The 21,614-nt window shown below is 32.4% G+C and overlaps 1 protein-coding gene across 1 annotated transcript in view; it reads right to left on the reverse strand.

Moving 5' to 3' along the window:
- Positions 1-21,614, reverse strand: part of CNTNAP5 (contactin associated protein family member 5) — an 876,250-nt gene that overhangs the window by 156,963 nt on the left and 697,673 nt on the right. The window contains exons 15-17 of the mRNA XM_031959885.1: positions 13,933-14,060; positions 13,520-13,690; positions 3,888-4,106 (exon numbers count right to left, since the gene is read on the reverse strand). Coding sequence (XP_031815745.1) covers positions 3,888-4,106; positions 13,520-13,690; positions 13,933-14,060 — 518 coding nt within the window. The remainder of the gene's footprint in view (positions 1-3,887; positions 4,107-13,519; positions 13,691-13,932; positions 14,061-21,614) is intronic.

Here is a 21,614-nt window from a genome sequence, read left to right on the forward strand (position 1 = left end):
AGTAGGTTAATACTAAATGACTAATCTTTCATGAATGGAGGACATACATTTCTAATGCCTTCAAATCTCTAATCTAATGCCTCCAAAGGGAATGTACCACACTCCCCCTCATTTTGTACTTCTTTCTAAAAAGGAACATGGAGAATTGTAAATAAAACTCAGTCCACTAATGTTTAGGAATTTGACCTATTGTCAATTACCTAGATTTTACACAGTGACAACTTTTCATTTATTAAATTAAAAAAAAATCACTCAATTATTTTATTTAGTAGATTGATTTTTATGTTTTATACATTTCACTCAATTTAAGAAGCATATTCTTTTTGAATACAAGACAAACAGTAAGACTTCTCTCCCAAGGCCATCAACTCATTAAAACTTCCTTGAATTTGAGGTTCCATTTCAAATGAAATTTCTAAAGATAAATACCTAGCATTGAACTTAGCTTTCCCTTTTCCCCTTTCTAACTAGAAAAAAAAGTTTACCAGAGATCCAGGACATATGCTAATTTCACAGCTCTGCAAAATTTGCATGAAATAATATTTTTAAAAAGTTATAAGGCATTTATGTACAGCATTCAGCTAGAATGATCCATAAATACTGCTTGAAGATAAATTAAGCTTGGGCATGAAATATAATTTATGAAAATTGCAAAATACTTGAATTGATTCTACCAAAAAGATATTAAATCTTGATGACTAGTAAGGTGCTTGAGAGAAATGAAGTGCTGTGTTTAAATAGAATAAAACAGCCACATAAAATTTTTAAAATGTATTTTAAACAGCAAGTCCTATTACTTATATGGGTTATTAATTAAGCAAATACCTTGTAATCATAGAGACCTTTTTAATCATTTGCATCTTAGCTTATGTCAGATATGCAAAATGTGACATGAAAAGATAAATAAAGTTCAAATTAAGAAGAGAAAATATGACATTTTCACATTTTATTACTCCTTTTCTTTCAGCTCCTTTGTTCTTAATAAACTATTTAACTTAGATATAAAATGTGGCACCGAACCAATCTTGAGGAGGGAAAGATCTAGAAGGCATGGAAGAACATTCATTCCCAAACTGTAGCATTTAACTATTACTATTTGTGAGGGAAGGAGTCTGTGGATTTTTTTTTTTTAAGTCTGAGTGGGTAGTAAACATTTGTCTTCATTTTCAAGTTTCTACTAGACATTAGAAATTCAGGTTTTATCTAAGGTCAATCTCTTGACTTTGATAATGTTACATTATCTCCAAGGCTTAATTTTCCACTTTATATTTAAAAGTTTAATTAAAATTTATTGAAAAGAAGCTACTTAAACAACTTTCAAATGATTTTCTTCATGGTTTGCCTTGTCTGGATTTACTTTTAGTTTGTTTTTCTAACTCCTAGGCTGAAAAAAATATTTTCTGACTCTAAGAAAAATTAAAGTGAGAACAAATATATCAACTTGTCAATCAAAACTTGGTTAATAAAGAACCTGAACCTTTTAAAAACTGACTATTTTTCCTACTACCACTCCCACCACCACAAAAAGTGGCAAACTAAAATTTAACATTCACAGTAAGGTAGAGATCCCAGATAAGTTAGGAAAGAGCTCTATAGATTAATACAGAGCTGGTAGAAGGGCATCACTCCTAATGAAAAGAAGGAAGTGGGTTGCCTTCTAACCTCATTACCATAGAACCATTGGTTACCTTTTGCCTATTTATTCCAAACAAAAACTCCCCCATCTTCTCACAATAATCTGAAATTCCTGTGATTATCAGGCAAGAAACACTTATTGAAGACTAAATTTGTGTTAGATACTCTGTAAAGTAACAGAGATTTAAAAAAAGGTACAAAAGGCAGTGGCCACTCTTAAGGAGTTCACAAGACAGTGAAGAAGATAAAAACAAACAAATATATACAAAAAAATCATATATATGGAACATCATTATATTGAAGAATATGTATTAGGAGTAAGTTAAAAAAAAAAAAGACTGCATAGTTAGGAGAAAATTAGGTTATAAAGGGCTTTGAATGATGAAAAGAGGATTTCTATTTGATCCTAGAGGTAATTGAGAGTCACTGGAGTTTATTGAATGGGAACATACAAGACGTTGTCATATATATGCTTTAGGAAAATCATTTGCCATAGGTAAATGGAGGATGGATTGGAGTGGAAAGAGACTTGAGACCGGCAGACATACAAGCAGGGTAGTGCAAAAATCCAGGCCTAAAGTAATAAGGTCCTTAACTAGAATAATGACAGTATCAAAGAAAAGAAAGAGAAATTGCAAAGATAAAATTTCCAGACCTTGGCAAAAGATTAGTTATGGAAGAAGAGGGAAGAAGAGGGAAGAAGAGATAATAAGAAATTGAGGATGATTTATAGGATGTCAACATGTCTGGAAAAAATGGGAGGGTGATGTTACCATCATAGGGAATTTAAGATAAAGAAGGAAAGATTTAGGTGAAAAGATAGTTTAATGTTAGATATGTTGAGTTTAAGATGTCTCCAAAGTATCCTGGTGTCTGAAATGCACTTGGAAATGAGAGATAGAAGGTCAGCAGAGAGGCTTAGGTGATAGGTTTGAGAATCATCAGCATATAAATTTTAATTAAATTCATAGAAGCTGATGAAATTATCCAGTGAAATAATAAGAAGGAGAAGGGGAGAGAAAATGTCCCAGGACAGAACTCTGTAGGACACAGAGGGTATAATCTGGATGAAGATATAGCAAAGAAATCTGAGAAAGAGGCCTGAGATATATAGACCAAGCAGGGTGGAATAATGTCCTGAAAGCCTAGAAAGATGAGAGTGTGATGAATTTTGTCAAAGGCTTCATGGAAGTAAAAGGGAATGAGGATTGCAAAAAAGGACTTTGAATTTAAGCATCTAAGGGATCATTAGTAACTTTGGAGATATGAGTTTTGATGGAATTATGAGGTTGAAATAAAGGGTTAAAAAGAATGTAAAGAGAGAAAGTGGAGGATCCTCTTGAAGAAGGATTTTTCAAGAACTTTATCTACACAGGGTAGAAGAGACATAGGACCATAGATAGCATTAAACTCCTTATTCCAGGCCAGGCTTTGATCAATTTAGCCTTGGCATCCAGGTTCAAGGTTAAATTGAAGCTACATAATTGTGAAACATAATATTTAATATAACATTTTAAAAGACACATTTCCTAAATTAAAAAAGGAACATAACAATTTTTAAAAATTCTTTTCTATCACTTCAATTGATATAACAACCAGTTACTTTAGTTCAGAAATGAATTACCATAAGGCAATGGAATTTTGGAAAAAAAATTCTCAGTTACCAACTCCTCAGAGAGTGACTTTCAGACCTCAGGCAGCAAGGAAGCCAAAATGTTTTTTCCTTCATGGACAATTCCACCCACATAAAACAAGCTTCAGCTAGCACATCACATATTTTTTTTTAAAAAGGGACCAAATGTAGAAGTAATATATTCATCTAAACTTATTTACATAGAGAGGAGAATGAATATATAGGTATATATATATATATATATATATATATATATATATATACATACATACACACACACAAGTTATTTCCTTAGGCCATGTTTCCTTAGGTAGGAAAGAATATTGAAAAAAACTGAGATTAAGAGAATAAGAAGATCCTTAGAGTTCTGAACATATACTTTATTGACTTCACCTTAAATAATTTCTGTGTTTGAGTCACTAACACTTAAATGAAAAAATTGAACTGGATCTTCATAATTTAAAAGTAATGTTTTCAAAGTGGGTTAGATATGGCAGGAGTCTCATAATGAGTCCATTGTTTTATTGATTTGGACTTTGATAGTATTCATAACTATGGTCTTAGGAACTTTAATATATAATATATTGATATTTTAAGATTTCTCAAAATAAGTCCCTACCTACAAATAATTGACTGGTTAGCTGCAATCGAAAATGTCCCTCCTCTTGTGTCTCCAATATCTTTGCTGGAAGATCATCCACCTGGAGAAAAGTCTGTTTGAGATTTCTTTCAGCCCGAACATAATGCCATTGGTTGTCATTCAAGGGTGATGGAGAAAGAATTGTGAGCTCCATGGGGCCATTCCCAACATCAATTGAAAATGTTACTTCTGAAGGAGCTGGAACAGAAAATGGGGAACATTAGAAAAGGCTATTGTAGTACATGAATAATCAGTACATGAAATGGTACATGAATAATTAGTTTATCAAATATAAGTAGTAGAATCACAGGATCTTATAATATGAAGTGATTTCAATTTCAACTTTTTCAGCTTTTCCAACTTCTGAACAGAAATTTCATCAACTGTATCATCAATAAATGATTATCCTGATTCAAATACTAATAACAAACTTTTACAGGCATGGTTAAGGTTTTATAAAGTGCTAAATAGATGCTATCTCATTTGATACTCAAAACAAATCTGTGAAGGGAGGTGCTATTATTATCTCCATTTAAAATTATAGGTGAAGAAACTAAGACTGAAGAAATTCATTCGGTAGCATAAAATTATACTGAGAGCAACACCTTGAAGATCCCATGGAGAAGGAGAATCCATTACTTCTGGAAGCATCCCATTACACTTTAAGAGTTTTGATCATTAAAAGTTCTTTTTTTCCCATTACATTGTTCTTAACTATGCTTCTGTAGTTTCTATACACTGCTTTCAGATCTGTTCTCTGAGGTTAAGCGGAATGTGTCTAATTTGTCTACATGGTAGTCCTTTAAATAATTGAAGAAAACTGATGTCTCTTTTAAGACTTTCTGTGCAATTGAATAACAAAATCTCAGGACTAGAAGGGAATTTACAGGCCATCTAGTTATATTCATACTGTATTAAAATTTACATTCTAATGTCCCTGACATATGATTAATCACCGTTTTCTTGAAGATCTCTAGTGACATGTAAACCATAACTTCCATTATATTTTACATAGTTCTAATTGTTAGCATATGTTCCCTTACTTTCCTTTTTTCTCTTTTGATAAAATTCACCCCTTGTGCCTTACTGTGTACTCTGGGACTGCACATGGCAAATCATATCCCTCTTCCATGTGCCCTAAAAATAAACTCCCCCAGTTATTGCAACCAAACTTTAAATGATTTAAAATGGAAATTTGTTCAAATATTGTTCAAACTCCTCTGGATACTGTCCAGAATACTGATGTTCTTTATAAAATTTGGAAATGATACAATGCTTCAGATGTGATCTTATTAGGGAATGATAAAGTAGTGTTCTTTCTATGTCTCTCTATGTTAATAAAGAACTTATCTTTCTCTTTGTCACATAACAATTATGAATCACAGTAAGCTTCTTAACTGCTAAGAACCACAGATCTTTTCTGCTGAACTGTTTGTTATTCATTCTTCCCCATCTTGTATTTGTGACAGTGTTTGTTTTTGCTTTATTATTATTGTTAAACCAAGTTTAACATTTTATAATCATTCCCATTAAATTTCATCTTCATAAACTTCAACCAGTGCTATGATCCTTCAATAAACATTTAAAAATATTCTGACTCTTGTCAAATTTGTTACACATCCCTCCTGGATTTATTGAATCTTAAAATCTAATAAGAATAAGATCCATGTTTTATCCAAAAAACAGAAAAAATGTTAAACAAGAAAAGCATAAGTACAGAAACTTGGAGAAATCTATTGGACATATTTTTGAAACTCATCATTGAATGATTAATGACAATTCTTGGGTCTAGTAATTCAATCTATTTTAAAAGTATGTACAGTACATTGTAGGTCACATTTATATATAATTTACATAAGAAATGTATGGAAGCTTTTATCAATGCTTTGTTAAAACAGAGGTAAAGTAATTTTTACTTTATTTACTAATTTACTAATTTAATGATTCTCCCATAAGGAAAGAAAAATTGTTTTGAAATAGGATCATGTTGAAGATCATTTTTTTCTAGTTTTTAATGAGAAAACCTGTGTTAAAGTTTACTTCTGTTATTGTTACTTGTGTAACCATAGGCAATGTACTTAACTTCTTGAAGTTTCTTCTTCCCTCATCTATAAAATGAGGGCTTTCTTGGGTCACTTATAAGTCTAAATCTTTAATCTTATACATATCCCTATAAATTTACTCTTCACTTTATAATACCTGTTTTATTATCCCCCAATGTTAAAAAATTACTGATAGTAGATGAGCAATCTCATCTTTCAATTCTTTATGTTCATCTGGATGCTAGAATATCACTTGTGTCAGGTAGTCATCTTTCTTGAATTTCAACTCATTTAAAATATATATTTTCTTTGCTTTTAAGCAAATATATAATATTAATAGTAGTAATAGAAAAAAAAACAATGTAAGATCACTTATATTGAGGGCAACATTTTATTGAACAGGTTTCTAAGCACAAATCAGAAGAAAAAAGCAAAAATGAAATTATCTACTCTAGTTTTCTCCATCATATTCCCCTGCCCCCCAAAGACTGGCAGAGGATCTTGGAAGTTCCAAAGCTTGGCAGAGACACTCAGAGGAACTGAAAGAGACCTTGGAGATTAAATTGGTCTATTTGTTTAGTGTCATTCCAATCAAACTATCAAAATTTTATTTTGTGAAACTAGAAAAAATAATAACAAAATTCATCTGGAAGTACACAAATTCAAGAATATCAAGGGAAGTAATGAAAAAAGAAATACAAAGGATTCTGGTTTAGTAGTATCAGACCTAAAACTATATTATACAGTAGCAGTCATCAAAACAATTTGGTACTGCTTAAGGAATAAAGTGTTGGATCAAGGGAATAGATTATATTCACATGACACAATATTCAAGGCTTATGGTAATCTAATATTTGATAACTTCCCAAAAGTACAGCTTATGGAATAAGAATTCACTATTTGAAAAAAATTGCTGGAAAAACTGGAAAATAATAAGTGAGAAACTCGGCATAGACCTACATCTCACACCCCACATGAAAATAAGGTAAAGATGGGGTATATGTTTTGGATATAAAGACCATAAACAAATTAGGAGAGCAAGGGATAAATTATCAGATCTTTGGAGAATGGAAGAATTTATGACCAAAGAAGAACTAGAGAACATTATCAAAGGCAAAATGGACAATTTTGATTACATTAAATTAAAAGGTTATTTAACAAACAAAGCCAACAGAAACAAGATAAAACAGAACTACAAAGCTGGGGAAAATGTTTACCGTGTTTCTGATATGTTTCATTCTAAAATATATAAATAAATTTGTCAAATTTTTAAGAATACAAGTCATTCCCCAATTGATATATGGTCAAAGGATATGAACAGACAATCTTCAGATGATAAAATTAAAGCCATCTATAGTTATGTGAAAAAATGCACTAAATCACTATTGATTAGAGAGCTGCAAACTAAAACAACTCTGATATCAGAGATATCACCTCACATCTCTCAGAGTAGTTAAAATGACAGAAAAAGATAATGATAAATATTGGAGGGACTATGCAAAAACTGGGACACTAATGCATTGTTGGTGGAATTGTGAAATGATATAACCATTCTGGAGAGCAATTTGGAACTATATCCAAAAGGCTATAAAGCTGTTCATACCAATTGACCCAGCAGTGCCATTACTGGGTCTATAACCCAAGGAAAGTATAACAGAGGTAAAAGGACCCAAATGTGCAAAAATGTTTGTAGTAGTTTTTGTGTTAGCAAAAAACTAGGGAATGATTAGATCTACATCGATTGAAAAATGGCTGAATAAGTTAAGGGATATGAAAGTAACACAATATTATTGCTCTATAAAAATGGTGAACAAGCTGATTTTAGACAGGCCTGGGAAGATTTACACAAACTAATGCTGAGCAAAACATGTAGAACCAGGAATACATTGTACACAATAACAGCAAGAATGTGAGAGGATCATCTATGAAAGCCTTGATACTTGTCAGTGGTTCAGTGATCCAAATCAGTCCCAATAGAGATTGGACAGGTAAAGCTATCTGCATCCAGAAAAAGAACTAAAGAGACTGAATATAAATTAATACATGCTATGTTCACTTATTTTTTTTTTCTCTCTCTCCCATGGTTTTGTCCCTTTTGTTCTGATTTTTCTCTCCCAAAATGATTAATAAAACAATATGTATTAAAAATAAATAAATTTAGTAGAAAAAATAAGTAAATATATTAAATTTTTAAAAAGAAAGTGACTCTGGTGATGAACAAGTTTAATATTGCCATTAAAGAAATGATAGTACTGAGATTTGGAAGGAGGTAAGGGGACTTGTTCAAGAACAAAATGTAAAAGGGTGAGAAAGAATTCAGTGTAAGCCTTTGGACTCCAACTTGTTTGCTCGTTCTACAATACCTGAAATACTAATAATTTCAACAGAAAGAGAGATAAAATGGAATTCAGTGGAAGAGAAGTATATGTAGGGCTTGCCTGAATTCTCTTCTATTTGTAACAGATAGATTATTCCCTCTTCCCTTTCTAATTAGACTAGGTGGAGGCAGGTGGTTCATGCTTGTTTTTTCTCCTGAGGAGAATAAGAATTGTGGACCACTGGAGCTCAGGAGTTCAGAACTCCATAAGTCTAAAGCAAATTGTATTTCTATTAAGTCCAACATCCTTATGGTAGGCCCAAAAGCAGGGTGGGATATGGCACCTGGTTGTCAAAAAAGAAGTTACATATCTGGGATCAGAAACTAAATAAGCAAAAGATTCCATTCTTATCTATAGTTAAGTCACAGAGTAAGTGGCTCCTGTAATTTGAGGTAGAGAGAGGAAACTTAAAAAGGAGAAAGCCAGAGAAAGATGCACAAAGAGAAAAACAGAGAGGCAGAGAGACAGAAAGAATAAAGAGGGAGAGACATACAGAAGATATAGAGACAAAGATACAGAGATAAGTAAAGTAATTTCATTTTAGAGAAAAGTGAAAAAGGGAAGAGATAATATTTCTTTGGTCATATATTAGAGTTTCCACAATCCACTTATTCACCTTCCTTCCGCATAAATATTCTTTCCCACTTTCCTTGGGTCTCTTTCCTTGTCTCTAGTTAGACATCATTATACAGCACTATATTCAAAGATAAATTTATGTTATGGTTGAAAGCATTAATTCCTGTGTCTAAATCAGGAGGAAAGCTAAAACTTTTATTTCAACATCTTCCTTCCTTCCCCTAAAACTTGGAGGAAGTACTGACTGTACTTGTTTTCAAAAGTACTAAATCTTGATTTGAAAAACAAACAAATATGGGTAACATACATTTCTGCCAAATGTGAACTACATTGCTAATTTTATTTTATGATCTTATTGACCCAGATAAATCATCATGTACTCACAGACCCAAGAATGAAAAAAATATTAATCCTAGATAAATGAAAATGGATGATTTGCAAGTGTGGATCTTCATGAAAACTGAAAATCATCTATAATACTTCACTTGTATTTATTCTTCTAGTATTTATGCTAAACTTCAAGGATGCAATTAGGCAATTAATGAATGGTTATAAAATTAACACTTCTATGTGAGATCAAATTGTAAAAAAAAAAATGTGGGATGAATAGTCAAGAATTTGCAAAACCCATCTCTTCAAAGGTAGCCTTATTATTTTATTTGCTTTTTCCCTCCCCCATTTATAGCAACCCTTTTACATTTACTTTATTCTTTATTATGATGAAGATATTTATGAAAAATTAGTTATTTCTGAAAACAGCACCAGAGAAACTCGAGCATAAAAACTTCATTTTACAGTAAATCAATTTAACGATTATTTATTGGTCAGTGTTTGGCATTTAAACACAATAATGTTCAAATCATCCTCATGTACTTGAGAAATTAATAGGCTCTGGGAGGAGTTAAGGTTAATAGGTATGAAATAGCTATCATGTAAATAGTTTTTCTAATTTTCTCAATAACCCTTCCCCAATCCATTTGTACCACCTAGAATAAAGCACTCTCTAGACAGATACAATTTAATAGATATATGGTAGTTTATAAATATTATTCACTGAATGATGTATCGCTTTTCAAACTATATCCAGCTTTATGTCTTAGATGAGTCCTATTTACCGCCGTGTCTTCAGATTTTTTGACTGTGGTTTATTCATCTATAACATATGTAGGAATATATATATATATATATATATATATATATATATATATATATATATATACACATATATAACATAACTTGCTACCCTCTAAGAGCTCTTTAAGGTCTAATATTCTCTGAAACTATGAATAGGAGGACTTTGTTTCGTATTTATTTTGGAGATGATCAAAAAATTTTACCTACCAGATCTTAATGAGGTACTGTGGCAAAAATGGAGGGTTATTTACTTGTAGGCTGAAAATTTGCATTATAATATAAGCTGAACCACAAACTTACTTATTGTTATTAGAAAAGGCAAATAACTCAATAGTCCATGAGTATCATAAACTAGAAAAATGAAAATATTAGGTAATTTCTAAGATATCTTCTCATTGTAAAATTTTATTCTATTACTATATTAAGAAAATGTACATCTAGTCTGAATTCAAACTTATCAGTGTTGTCGAGAATCACTGTCTCTAATATTTCAAAACATATGTATATGAAATGTTTCTTCTTTAACTTTCTGTCTCAAGTGCTTATTACAGTACCTGTCATTCAAGAAATCTCACTATCTACTTATTTATAAATACATAGACTGATAGATAGTAAGTTAGATATGCTCCTTTTTTACCTTTCATCTTATAATCTCTATAAATAGATCCTTGTTGTCATGAGATATTTAAGTAGAGGGGCTATACATGCAACTTAGAAAGAAGGGAAACATTCATAGTTAAGTCTATTCTCTGATGGTTCAAGGACATTTAATAGTAGAATTACATCTCAATTAAAAAATATCAAGCTATTTGTACCTATCAAATAGATGATATTTTGCTAAATTCACAATTATAGAAATAAGGTTGCCAAAATAAATGATATTTTTGAGAAACAACTAAATTTTTTTGCTATTCCAAAAATATCAATTATGGCTTGAGGGCACACTAAAGTGCTTCTCATTTTTCATAAAATAATAATACCAAATGCTAAAAAATCCAAATGTGCTAGTTGGAAGTGACCCAGAAGTCAATGGATTGAAAAATTCATAGAAACCTGTTGTTTCCTGTCCAACAAATTGGATGTATCAGGTTTTGTTGCTCAATAATCTGTTGCTCAGATTATTAATGGAGCAACCCTCCTTAGGGACAAGGGGAAATCTATTCTGTGTCTCTGCATCTGTTAAAAGGCCATCTCCTTCCCAAACAGCTGGTCTGCTGATGTTCCTTGCTATGAACCCTTTAGGCAGAAAATTCCATCTGGTTTCAAGATGCAATATGACTATACACTAAAGAGAAACTCAAGATTTGGGAATAAGGGAATAGAAAGCAAAGAGATCTTGAGACTTCCCAATATTTATGTAAATACTTGTTTTAAAAATATTGGTTCTATAGAATGCCTATATTTTTTCCACTAAACAATTATCTCAGTGGATTTCAAGGTTCTGACACATTTAATGCTAACCTGAATTTTTAAAACCATACTAAGAGTGAAGTACTGGATCACAAAGTACAAACAAATTGAACTTAGACGTGCAATTAACACTAAATCATACCTCATTACCTTGTGGTAATGCACCATGACATTTACCATTGTGTTAATGAATCAAAAGGCTGTGGGGCATGATTTTATTAAATTTTATGTTAAGATTATTATAACCATATTATGAAATAGTTGGTACTCAATGCCACATTTTCAGTGCCCAGCAGAGTTGAGAATGAAGGATCCTATTTCACATCCAAAGTCTCACTTGCTTCCTTTCATTAATACCTGAAATCATTGGAGTAAAAGGAGGTTAAAGGTTCCAATTAAGGAGATAATTTTTTTCCTTATGTGCACTGGGTTAGATTGTATTAGAATCACTTAGCATCTCTCTATTTAGCAAGAGCCCTTTGGAATAATCAGGAGTAGTCTCCTTAGGCAAGATCTTCCATCTGCTCTTTGGTGGGAATGGAGGAGGAGATGCTCTCAAATTTCAAAGTGTATTTTATTTTAGCACTATTTAAACTGTTAAAGATATTTTATGCAATTGGGTCATTGATGCAATCCAGTCAATTAATTCAATCTGACTATGCAAGGGCATTGAACTGTGTGCTAGAAATAAAAGGAATATCTATTTACAAGCAAGAGGGTACAGAGGTGAAGCAGCAAAAGCTCCCTGCAAATAAGACTGCAACTAACCAGGCAAGAGCTAATTGGGTGATGACCATGAACTGCAATCCTTACCCTGCAATTACACATCCACAGTACTGGAAAATAGATCAGACAATCTCTTTTAGTGATAAATATCAGACCAGCAGGCCAAAAATTAATCTGAATAAGAAACAAAACTCAATCTTTATATCTAATTCAAAAGATCTGTGATTTTTCTTATGGTGAATAGTATCACCATATACACAGATTTTTCATGGTAGCCTCCAAGTAACTATGGCTTTAAAATACTTTGAGCAGTCATTTAGATAAGAGTCAGAAAGTCAGTTGTCAAACATATATTATTTTTTTTTCTCCTTCATCAGGACCTACCATTGCTGAAGGCTGTCATTCTTATGACAAGTCTCCAAGAATACAATCACCTGCATTTTACAGCAAGGCAAATAACTTGGGAGAGAACCCATCATGGAACAGAGCTTTATAACATCGCTTTGAAAAGTTGAGCAAGACCTGTAAAAATGAATGTTAAACTTTGGGATGCTCTTTCAAAGGATCTCATGGTATAAAATAATCTTCTAGGATGTTGTTAAATTGGAGGTAATTCATTAATAATGTTTATTGTAGAATCCTAGAATTTTAAAGCTAGAAGAGATCTTATAGAAAATATTGTTCAATTTTGATGAATTCTTTGTCTTTGATTAATTCATGTGTAAATTGGGTTTCAATGAGGCAGAATTCGATGGAGTTATCAACCTCACTCTCTCTTCCAGAGCTGCCCCTGTCCACTGGCAGGATAGAGTCAAAATGCCTGGTGATGACTCTAGATACATTGAATGTCTTTGGTGCCTTCAATGTCTAACCAAGCTCTAAGAGCTCCACAACACATGGTTCACCTGCCTTCATGGCCATTGGAAAAAAATGTTCTTGTCCACCAATACTACCAGTGAAAGTCTTTACATGCTTGGAGTAGACACTCCCCTAACTTATTATAGGGTCTGAGACAACTTGGTTACTGGTTTAGCTGGTTTAGTCAGTTTGCTGAAACATTTTACCAGGTTGTGGCCATTGTGCATGCTGTAGCTTCTTGGAGGTACAGGTGAGAGTTAGGTATATCAGGTGGAAACCAAAGATAAAAAGCAGCCTTGGAAAAGGACTCAGCAGTCCTCATTCAGAGGCACTAGTCTTCCCTGAACAAACTGTATGCTTGGATGAATAAATTGAAAGGTGAGCAAGTTAAGTTGAATGACTAAAGTTCACAGAGGTAATCAAGTCTGGATGTCATCCCCCATTCGGATGTGTCATATGTGTCAAATTCCTTAACATAGTCACTTACAGCTTATTTCCAGTCGAATGAAGTCTTTAATGCCCAGATTTTCCAAGAAGATGCCAGATAAAGCCGTGGTTTTGAAAAATAATGAAATATCAGCACTGAATTCTGCATGAAAGGTAGGGAAGTGAAGGTAAGAGGCTTCTGTATTAAATGAGGCTGCATTCCAAAAATGCCCTGGGGGAAAAACAAACATCCTTCATTGGTATGGAAGGCAGTGGCTGCATGGAATGAATTAGAATATCCCTTACCATAATTCCTTTTCATGGAAGGGGGTTTGAGGGATAGTGGACAAAGCAAGTGATGGTTCAGAACTGTGGAGGGTTTAGGAGGAAAAGGGAAAGTGAGCATATGAAGGTGGTGAAGCATCTCATACTTAAATAACATGAATCAAAAGAGTCTTTGGGTTTATTACTCACGGTCTCCATAGCAACGTAATGGGCCAATTCTCCAGGCAGCTTCTGAGTTTGATCTGTTGGTATCAGTGATAACTATCTGGGTGACAGGCAAGTGGTCTTTGAATGAAAGAAGGCCAGTGTCATTTGTCCTACAAAAATAAATACAGAACACATCTTTTATTTTTACCCTTTTTAAAGGCTAATACTAGAGATTTTTCAGTATCCTGCTTTTCCAGAATGATCTCTGAATCTGAAGGCAGATGAGCCAGAAGAGGAAAAAGCAAAACAGGAATGAAAAACCTTTTCCATTTCATTAGCAACCTTAGAATTTGGGAAAAGCTGAGAACTTAAATCTTAAAATTTATGGTCAGTTTCTAAGTACAAAAATATTTATTTTTTCTCTTTTCTGAAAAAATTCAGGAATTAAAACTAACTACCCCAAAGATTTAAGAACACCTGCACCCAGGCAAATAGCAATTTAAATTGTCTGCTCCCGGGCTGGATTAAAAACCACTTCCCTGACCTGTAAAGAGATCTGCTTTCTTAGGAACTACCTCATTGCCAACAGTACAAATCCTCCTACCATAAGCTTCAAAGGTTCATTTCGGAGAACTGCTAACAGGTTTTAATCAGTGTTGGAATCTGATCACTGCTTTTGTCTCTTTCCAGAAACAGATCTTGGTATAGCTTTCCTTTCTATCTTTAATTGTTTTCTTAAAAAATTCCTGGAAAGTATAGTTATATTCTTTTATTTTTTTTTAAAAAAATGCTTATTACAAAGTAATCATTATCATTGATTGATAAAGTTCCTTTATCTATTAGCTTTTGTAAATGGAACTCACAATTTTAGAGACTTGTTCAATACCTTAGGCAAATAATTTAAAATTCTGAGGCCTTTGTTTCCTTACCTGTAAAATGTGTGATTTCAACCAGATGGACTCAGATATCCCTCTACTTCTAACCTATGACTCTATCATCTGTTTTCCCTATTTCCATTTTAAATTTTGATTAGGATTTCCTCCAAGAATGTAAAATATTTCTAATAAAAGGAAATCAGAAGAGATTAAGTATATGGTTATTTAGATTGTGACTGGGTTTAGAAAGGTATAGATATAGGCAATCCTGTCTTGATCAATATGTATGACAATAGCACAATTTTACTTAAAAAAATGAGGAAAAAAGTGTTTGGCTTACTTTATCTACACAAGTAGAAATCAAGCAACATATCTGAAATCACTGAGCAAAACCAAGTCTAAAATGTAGTTCCTATATACTCATCTATCCTATTTTCATAATAGAATTCAATAATCAAAGTAAGGGCAATAGATGCTAAAGTAATTCCAAGATCTCACAAATCACATGATTTATTATTAGCCAGAATATCAAAGGAAATCTACTCCAATTTTCTCATTGTATTCATAAGAGAATTGAATAAGAAAAAGTTAAATAAATCATGTGATTTAATAGAAGTCCCAATGGACTAGGAATGTCAAGAGTTTTGAAATTGTTCAGCCTCTGGTAGCAAGTACCTTGGTGAATATGCCTTTCTTCATAAATGTAATGACAGAGCTGGACTAGATTAGATCTAAGGTTCTTTCCAATTCCAATTTGATGAGTCTGATTTGCCCAAGCTTACACAATTTCCTGATTGCCAATCAAAAGTCCTTGGAAATATTCTATAATGTTGCATGTTCCTTTCCCAAAAGGGAAAGCCAAGTTCCTGCTGACTGCAGTAAATGATTTCCATTTGATCATTGGTTAACAGTAGCATTTATCAAAAATATTGAAATTCTTTAAGAAGTTTAGTTGTTCATAATGTCAATTTGCAATGAAATCCATTGGAGTAAGCATGTTTGAGTTAACAACTAAGAGGAAAAATTAGGCTGAGTTGGAGCTGCAAAAGTTCCAGTGGAGATACTGAGGGTCTTTAGATTTCTCCTAAGAACTACAGATTCAGTCTGCCTTGCAACAGTATCCTTGAAGAATCACTACACTATCCTCTGCCTTGCTTCTCCTTTGATATAAAATCTCCATTTTTATTTGTTAGCTATTATTCTGAATTCTATTTCTATTAAGGTTATCTTTCTTCTTTCTATTTTGACATTATTATTTTTAAGGTGTCAACTAAGTAAGGTGAATGGCTTGACCAGCATTGTCAGCCATTAGTTTCTATTAATTAAGTTAGAGCCATTCAGAAGGAATGGTCAAAGTTCTTTTTACATCTCCTAAATAATAAACTAGCTTATTAAAATATTTCTAATGTTTGACAATTTGAAAATTTCTCTGTAGAAAAATGCCTTTGCTTCATAAGGCATATGGTGAGAATCAGGTACAGAAAGGTTACAGCACTAGCTAATGGTTACTTAACTTCAATGAAATTATGTGTTCTTGATTATCTTGATTTCCCCATGGACATCTATGTTTTGAGTTCATTCTTGGGTTGTTCTTATTGTTGTTTTTATATTAATTACATGAGTAATTTCCTTCCATTACTTTTATTTCTCCAATAAATATATGTCTCTTATAAGAAATTTTAATTGCCACTGATAATAGCAATAGTCACCCTCTCTGGCTCAATAAATACTAACATTAAAAAAATACAAAAGAAAAACAAAAAAAACTTAATGAAATTATATTAAATAAACAAAAAATCTTAACCACATTAATTTTACTTCTAAACTGAGAGGAATCAATCCCAGATCCTCAGTCTAATGAAATGGATTCCCAATCTCATAAATACATTTGATAGACCTTAATGACAATATTATCTAATGCCTTTAATTAATTATATTGAAATTCTTTAAGAAGTTGATTGTACATAATTAATCAGGGTCCAGGGGAACCAATGAGACCTGAAGATATGGAGGAACTTGCCCACCACCACACAGATGGTACACTGTGCTACATTGGCAGAGTTGGAGCTTAAACCTAGCTACTCTGACTCCAAATGAAGCACTCCTTCTGCCTTACCATATTGACTCATCTAACTTCCACTTAAATTCCTTCCTGAATGGGCATAATTAGAGTCATAGCTTTCCCCTCATCATGGGAGTTATGGCCAAGTCAAGTGAGTTTGGCAGAGGCTGGAACACATTCTGAGGGTAGATTGCTCTGTTTTAGTAGGGAGCTGGAAAGTACCTTGAAACCTGATGGTAGAAAATGAGCTTTTAAGACTGCTTTTTTGAAAATGACTGGGACATTTTTTTTTGTTTCTGCAGTAAATTTCCCTTCCCTTTTCCCCAAAAACACATTTTAAAAATTTGTCTTTGGGGAAAAGAAGAGAAAATGTGCTTGTTTTGTGTCCTGAATAGGTTTTAACAACATGAAATCCCTTAGATTTTCACACAAACTTCACACTGCATCTCATAATGTGACAGACTACTTTTTAAAGACTCTTGTCCCAGGAAAGGATTCTATGAAGAGGGCAGAGTAGGTCAGAAAATTCCAAGCTCTACAAATAAAAAAAAATTACCTTAGATCAAACTTCAGTTAAAAATAAGTAAGAGTTAAGGCAGAATAGTGGACCTCCTGGGACAACCAGAGAAAAAATTAGAAAGTACTCTCAATCCTAGTCACAGGAACTTTTACTTTAAAGACAGTGTGGGGAATCAGACAATTAAGTCAAGGAAAATTGAATCTTTGATGATAAAGAATGCCAGGACCAATTGTGTTGCTGAGATACAGCCTTGAGTGAAAAGGGCCCAGCAAAAACCTAGTGAGTGCAGAAGCAGTGGGGCCAAGATGTTTCTCAATGCAAACATTAATAGGTTACAGTGGAGAACTGAAGAAACACCTGAGGTCAGAGGCAACATCTCTTATACCATAGGATTTAGAGATGACTACACCAACAATCTGCTACAGAATGAGCAGGCAAAGTAAAAAGAGTCTAATCACAGAAACTTACTATGGAAATAAGGAAGACTAGGATTCATCTTCAGATAATAAAAAACCCTTTCCTATCCCTAAGAGTGACATAAAATAGTCATCACCTCCCTAAAAAGAATTCATTGAGAAACTTTAAAACATTTAAAATTAACTAATAAAGATTGAGGAAAATTAAAAACAAAAAACAACAATAAGAACAATCCAAGAAAAATAAGATTATAAAAACAAAATCATTAAACTAGAAAAGAAGATTCAAAATCTTAAGGAAGAAAAAGACTCTTTGAAAAATAAAATTGGATAAAGGGAAGCCAGTGAAGTTATGAGGCCAAGAAATAATAAAACAAAATAATACAGCTGAAAAAATAGAAGAGAATGTGACATCTCATTAAAAATAGAACTGAAGAACAAATGAAAAAGATAAAACATAAGAATATTATAAACTGATTAAAAGCTACAAAAATCCCCAACTCATAATACAAGAAATATTAAGGAAAAATTGAAGAAGAGGGAAAAATAGAAATAGAAAAAAAATTTAGCAATCACCATCTGAAAGAGATCATATGAGGAAATCCTATAGGAACATCATAGCCAATTTCTGAAACCCCACAGATCAAGGAGAAAATATTGCAAGCAACAATAAATAATTAAATATGATAAAATCATAATTACAATCACATAATACCTAGCAGTGACATTATGAAACTACAGGTCTTGGAACACTACATGTTGAAGAATAAAGGCACTAGAGTTGTGGCAGAAAATATATCCAACAAAAATTTAACAAAATTCTGGATGAAAATAATAAACATTCAACTAATTATCAGATGTTCAGGATTTTGTTTAAAAAATTCCTGAATTTAATGAAAAAAATTTAAATATAAGATACAAGAGAAATATCAGTGAAACTTTAAAAATTAACTTCAAGGGCCTCAATAAGGACAAACTTTTTTAGGCTTAGACATGAAAATATTAATCATAGGTTTAAGATTATTATTAGTAAGTAGTTCAAAAGTAAGATTGGTGGAGTTTAATATGATGTGATTCTAAAAAAAAAACAAAATTGTAAAGGGAAAGAGAAAAAAACAGGGTTAATAAGGGAATAATGCATATATCTAGAAGGATGGAAAAGTCTTCTATATTTATTAAGAAATAATAAGAAGAGGGAGTAGGATAAAGTGGAATATAGAAGGGATTGTAGATTAATAGGAATGGGATAAAATGCCTAAATTAAGGGGAATAGGATCAAGAAGGAATATCAATACTAAACATAAATGCACCATGTGGTGAAGCATCCAACTTCATACAGGAGAAGTTAATCCAGTTAGAGGAAAAAATAGATAGCAAAACTATATTAGTGGGGGATCTCAACCTTCCTCTATTAGAATTACATAAAGCTAACCATAAAATAAATAAGAAAGAAGTTAAGGAGATCAATGCAATTTTAGAAAACATTAGGTACAATAGACCTTGGAGAAAATTGAATGGGGATAGAAAAGAATATATGCTTTTCTCACTGGTATACAATATCTACATAAAAAAATAACCATGTATTTGGGCATAAAATTTCATGATTAAATGCAAAAATATAGAAATAGAAAATGCGTTTTTTTCAGATCATAATGCACTAAAAATTACATTCTATAAAGGCCCACGGAAAGATAGGCTAAAAACCAATTGGAAATTAAATAATCTATTCCCAAAGAAGGTATGGGTGAAACAATTAACCATAGAAACAATTGATAACTTTATTCAAGAGTAGAACAATAATGAGACAACATACCAAAACTTATGAAATGCAGCCAAAGCAGTTCTTAGGGGAAATTTTATTTATTAAATTATGTTCTTGTTTTCTTGTTTTGTCTTGATTTTCAGAATCAATTTAAAATATCTCTATTCATCCAAATTTCCGGGTAATATATTTTCAATATTAGATAAATTGTTCTGTGCTAATTTTTGAGACTTTTCACTTTATTTTAGTAGTTCTTATTTTACTTTTAAATTTTATGTAGTCTTTGTTACTTTACATTTTTTTTAAAATATGTTCACTATTTAGGAAAGCATTCTACTTCTTTTCTGGGCTATTTATTTTCCTTCCAAGTGCTATTATACTTTTGTTTTTCAGCTTTATTTCTTCCATATGTTTTTTTTTCCTTGGGGGGGGGGGGGGCTGAGGTTTTCTACTTTTACTTATTAGGCAATTGACTTGTATTTTTAGAGTTTCTTTTATTCTATAAGCATTTTTCTTATGTTTATGCTTTCAGTCTTTTTCTTTAGAAATATTTACTAAAGATTCCATTATTAGTTTTGTAACTAAGAAAGCTATTATCACTTGAAGGAAGATGGACAAGAAGCCACAATGAATTTTTAGTACTGATGTAGCAGTAGAATAGCCAATAAATCTGATTAAGAATAGTTTCTCTGTGTTCTTCCTTCCAGAAGAGTTAATGTAGGACATCAAGGTTATATTGTGATCATGAAATGGTAATTAATAAGAAAAATTTGTGATCTATAGAAAGGATAAGAAAGGAGGGTTGCATCACCATACAAAATGTGATTAGCTTTCTACTACTTTACACATTCTTCATTAGGCTCTTTTCATAGAAATATATACAAATTGGGAATTCAGAGCTTAAGCAAAATACAGGGAACTTGGGAAAGTGTTTGGAGAAAGAGCAACACCAGATGGCTAACAGGCCTAAAAATGGCATTTGTGAGGAAACACTAAAACCCAAACCACTCAGGATTTATATAGAACTTTCCTGCCAAGGACTTAAAGTGTTTCTACCTATTGTTTCAAATACAGTGTGAGTACTAAATGAGGGGCAAAATGTTGCTAAGTTCTCACAACTAGTAATGGGATATTTTTAAGTCTTTCCGGTTTTATAAACATGAGCTAATTTAAGTATCCCAAAAATCCTCTGAGATAAGTACTGTAAGTTTTATGAGTAAAACTGAAGCTTTGAGAGATTACATTACTTGCTGTTGGCCCCATTGCCAATATTTTTTTTTGAGGCAATTGGAGTTATTACTTATCCATTATTGCATATCTAGAAAATATTAAGTTATTGAGGTTGTCTTTTAACTCAGTTCCTCCTGAATTCAGGGTTGGTACTCTATCCACTGTGCCATCTAATTACTCCTGTTAGTAAGTTTAAGAAATGGGATTTGAATTTCAGTCTTCCAAATTTCATATCTAGCACACTAAGCTAAGCTGCTAAGAAGAAATCTTTTTTTTTTTTTTTTTTTTTTTTTTTTTGTAACAGCTCATCTCTATAACTATGTTAATAAGGGAATTTAGGGTAAAGGATAAAACCCTGTTTATCACTTCAGGGTCCTCAAACTATAGCCCACGGGCCAGATGCAGCAGTTGAGGACATTTATCCCCCTCACCCAGGGCTATTAAATGTCTCTATTTAAAGGCCCACAAAACAAAGTTTTTCTTTAACTATAGTCCAGCCCTCCAGCAGTCTGAGGGACAATGAACTGGCCCCCTATTTAAAAAGTTTGAGGACCCCTTATAGTGATATGAAAGGTCCTGTAGGATAATGGAGAAAGAATGCCTGGGATTCAGGAAGACCTGTGTTAAAATTCCATTTCTGGCACAAAATATTTATATAAATCCCTAGGCAAATTGCTTAAACTTAAGACATAGTGTGTATAAATGTGAGTATGTGTATTTGTGGTACAAATTGTATGATGGATGGATTTATATGTGTGTACGTGTGTATGCATAGGCCCAGTGTATATACATGCCATATACACATGTGTATGTGAATATAAAAGATCTCAGGGCGCATATATATATACATACACATATG

Source organism: Sarcophilus harrisii, chromosome 3, assembly GCF_902635505.1.
Source record: "Sarcophilus harrisii chromosome 3, mSarHar1.11, whole genome shotgun sequence".
Lineage (NCBI taxonomy): Eukaryota > Metazoa > Chordata > Mammalia > Dasyuromorphia > Dasyuridae > Sarcophilus > Sarcophilus harrisii.